At 18.8% G+C, this 3,634-nt stretch overlaps 1 protein-coding gene across 1 annotated transcript in view; it reads left to right on the forward strand.

Moving 5' to 3' along the window:
- Positions 1 to 3,317: 3,317 nt before the first annotated feature.
- Phum_PHUM591850 (serine hydroxymethyltransferase, cytosolic, putative) overlaps positions 3,318 to 3,634 on the forward strand; it is a gene marked incomplete at both ends in the record, with an annotated part of 1,520 nt that continues 1,203 nt past the window's right edge. The window contains one exon of the mRNA XM_002432512.1: positions 3,318 to 3,618. Coding sequence (XP_002432557.1) covers positions 3,318 to 3,618 — 301 coding nt within the window. The remainder of the gene's footprint in view (positions 3,619 to 3,634) is intronic.

Raw genomic sequence — 3,634 nt, forward strand, 5'->3', positions numbered from 1 at the left:
TGCACCTTTTTTTTTTTTTTACTTAAAATCAAAGTTTATTTTTAATGTTTAAACATCTTTTATTTGAGTGTTTAAGATTAAATAAAATTTTAATTAAAAACTAAATTTTCTGGCCTGATAACTCATAAGCGTTTAGTTTTCTAAGCAATCTTAAATTTGAAATTAAAAAAATTTTAGGCAATTTTTACAATAATAATAATAATAATTAAAATGCTTTAAAAATTAAATTTTGGTAAAATAAATGCCATGCTTTACATAAAAAAAAAAAATTATTAAGCGCGGCATATTATTTACAATAAATTTTAAATAAATATTAACTTATAATAAATTAAACTGTATAATATTGTCAATTAAAATTGGTAAATCAAAATCGAAATCGATGTTGTGAATATTTATAATTTTTTTTTTTTTTTTTTTAAATTATTATATTTTTCACAATTTTTATATATATATTACGTTTAAAAAAAAATAGTTTATTTAAATTGTGAAGTAATAGCTCAAAAAATCTCTTATGAATTATAATAACAGTACATAAATTTTAACACACAAAAATAATTTTTATTTAAAACCTATTCAGAAATACTACTTATTTATTTATTTATTTATTTATTTTTATAATTTGAATACTAATTATTTAAAAAACTTTTAATGTGTGTTATGAAAGACGGTTTGATATCTGTAAACAAATTTGTAATAAATATTTACAATCCTTTGAGCGATTATTTGCCATAACATAATTTAGGTGTCACATTTTAAAAAATTTCTATGAAATTAAATTTAATAACACTTAGTCACAATTTGTAAAAAAAAATTTTAAATATTGCATACAATTATAATAATATTATCGGATTAATTTTTAAAAAAAATGTTAAAATATTTCACTTGTAAATGTCATCATCGTTATTTAATATTAAAAAAATATGGCGCTCTATCAAATCTTCCATTATTATTATTATTATAAATTATTAGTGTGTTTTGTTCACAATCGTGCCTGAATAATTAATAACAAGATGGAACTAATATAATTTTTTTTTGTAATTAATAATAAGGTGCCATTACAAAAAAACAACATTCAGGCCACATGCTAATTTATGTCATATCACTAACAATATTTTGACAATGTATAAAAATTTATTTTATTTTATTTATTAAAAAGACTAAATATTATTCAGTATTGCATGTTACAAAAAAAAAAAAAAAAAAAAATTCAAGTATTTCATTTTGTTTTTGTTGTTTTTTTTTTTCTTTTTCTGAATATTACATTTATGTATATTACTAAATGAAAATAAAAACAAACATTTATTTGGTTGCAGTTAACATTAAATAATAATAATAATAATGTAAATTAAAAATTATAATCAAAAATTAACAAAAGTGTTAAGTTATATTTTTAAAAAATAAAATTAATGATAAAAAGCGATTAAAATAAAAAGACTGAACTCACAAGTTACGAATGCAAAAAAAAAAAAAAAAAAAGTTTTCATTATTATTATTATTATTATTATTTGAATATTAAAATAATATGTTACTCATAATTTTTTTTGTGTATATTTCATTTTAAATTTATTATAAATATAATAAAATTTAATGAAATAAATTAACATTTTATAATTAATTTTTTTTTTTTTCACTCTGATTTTATAACTTCATGTAAAATATTATTATTATTATTTTTTTTTTTTAAATATTACATAAATGTTTATTTAAGTTATAATTATTATTATTATTTTTGTTATATTATTTAAACGGGGGTCAGTTATTATTATAAATAAATGAAAGTGTATCATAAAACTTAAAATATGTTTATAAGGAAAAATAAAAAAATTTTTCCAACAAATTTTTTTTAAGAATTATTTTTAAAATTTAATCCTTCCATTTTTTTGTAATTTATTTTACCTTTACTTTTCTTTTTTAAAAAAAATAAAACTTCTAATAATACCGTAACCCATCAAAATTTGAAATTAAATAGATCAATAATAATAATGATAGTAAGTATAATAATAATAATAATATTTTTAAAAAGTTTTTAAGAGAAAATTATTTATGTAATAACTTTCGAATATTAGTAACGGATAAAATCAAATAATGAATAAGAAAAATACGTACGTGCGCAGTAAATTATTTCTATAAAAAACATTTTAAATTATTCAATTAATTGTAATTATGTAAAATTATAATTTCTGAACATTAGTTAATAAATAATTAGTTACAGGCATGAAAAGTTTTTAACGGTTATTATATTACTTAAAAATTCAAAATGTATTTTAGTGCTTTACTCTGTGGTTTTTTTTTTTTTTTTAATTGCTCCTTTTTAGGTTAGAAATAAAAATTAATATTATTTAGATAGATAGCAATGACCAAATTTTTTCTATCATTAAAAATGAATTATAAATTGTTTAAGTCTTATTTTTCTGAGACTTAAGTAATTAAAATAGTACGTAAATGAGTTCATCGAAATTAAAAAATTATACATTTTTATTTTGTCTAACTAGACCTATTGTAAATTATTACAATTTGTATATGAATTGCTAATGGATAAAATTTTTTAATTGAGTATTTAGTGTAATGCTTTACATTCGTAAGGTTTTCGTTAAATTTTCATTACATTGAAACACTATCAATTATTATTTAATAAATATAAATTTTAGTTTTGACAATTTTGTATTCGAAAATTTAAATAATACCGGCAGCATTTGAAATCTTGGATAATTTTATACATATATTTATTCCGCAGTATTACAATTAAAATCAAATTTGTTTTATAATTTTAATTAACAAAAAATTATGCACAGTATTTTAATTAAATAAACGTTATTTTTATACATTACATTAAAATAAAATCTGAAATTTTACATACTTATTATTAAACAAACGTTACAAGAAAAATTTCCGCCATTACTCATTGTTAATTGTACTTAATTTTTGGCGCCAATCATGTTAATTCAACGGATAAAAACAAAGTCAAGTGGTTTAGGAGTTGTTATTCACAAAATAGTAAGTAGTTTTTTATATTAATGGTATTTTGTGAGATTTTTTTTTAAGGTTAAACTTCTTTATGAAATTAAAAGGTTTTTTTATTTTCTATAAAATTCAATAAAAATTTATTACCTGAAAGTAACTTATAATTTGAATTGTAGGCAATAGCATTTAAGTCATGATTGGTTTTAAAAGTTTTAACTTGTTTCATTGTGATTTCTTTGCCTTTTTATAATATCTTTTGCAATGAATTATCTGTCACACAGTATTTATCTAAGTAAACAATTTATGATTTTCATTTTATTTTTGAAATTTAATTGTATAAATTTTTTTTCTTTAAGATGTCTGTTACCAATTACAGTCAAAATGCACTTTCTCAAAATTTATGGGATTCAGATCCAGAGTTATATAACATTATTAAAAAAGAAAAATTAAGGCAAAAACAGGGATTGGAAATGATAGCTTCAGAAAATTTTACATCAGTTCCTGTTTTGCAATGCTTAAGTTCATGTCTCCACAATAAGTATTCTGAGGGACTTCCTGGACAAAGATATTATGGAGGAAATAAATATATTGATGAGGTAGAAATATTATGTCAAAAAAGAGCTTTAGAGCTTTTCGACTTGGACTCAGAAAAGTGGGGTGTAAATGTCCAACC

Source organism: Pediculus humanus, genomic scaffold (genome assembly GCF_000006295.1).
Source record: "Pediculus humanus corporis 1103172108314 genomic scaffold, whole genome shotgun sequence".
Lineage (NCBI taxonomy): Eukaryota > Metazoa > Arthropoda > Insecta > Psocodea > Pediculidae > Pediculus > Pediculus humanus.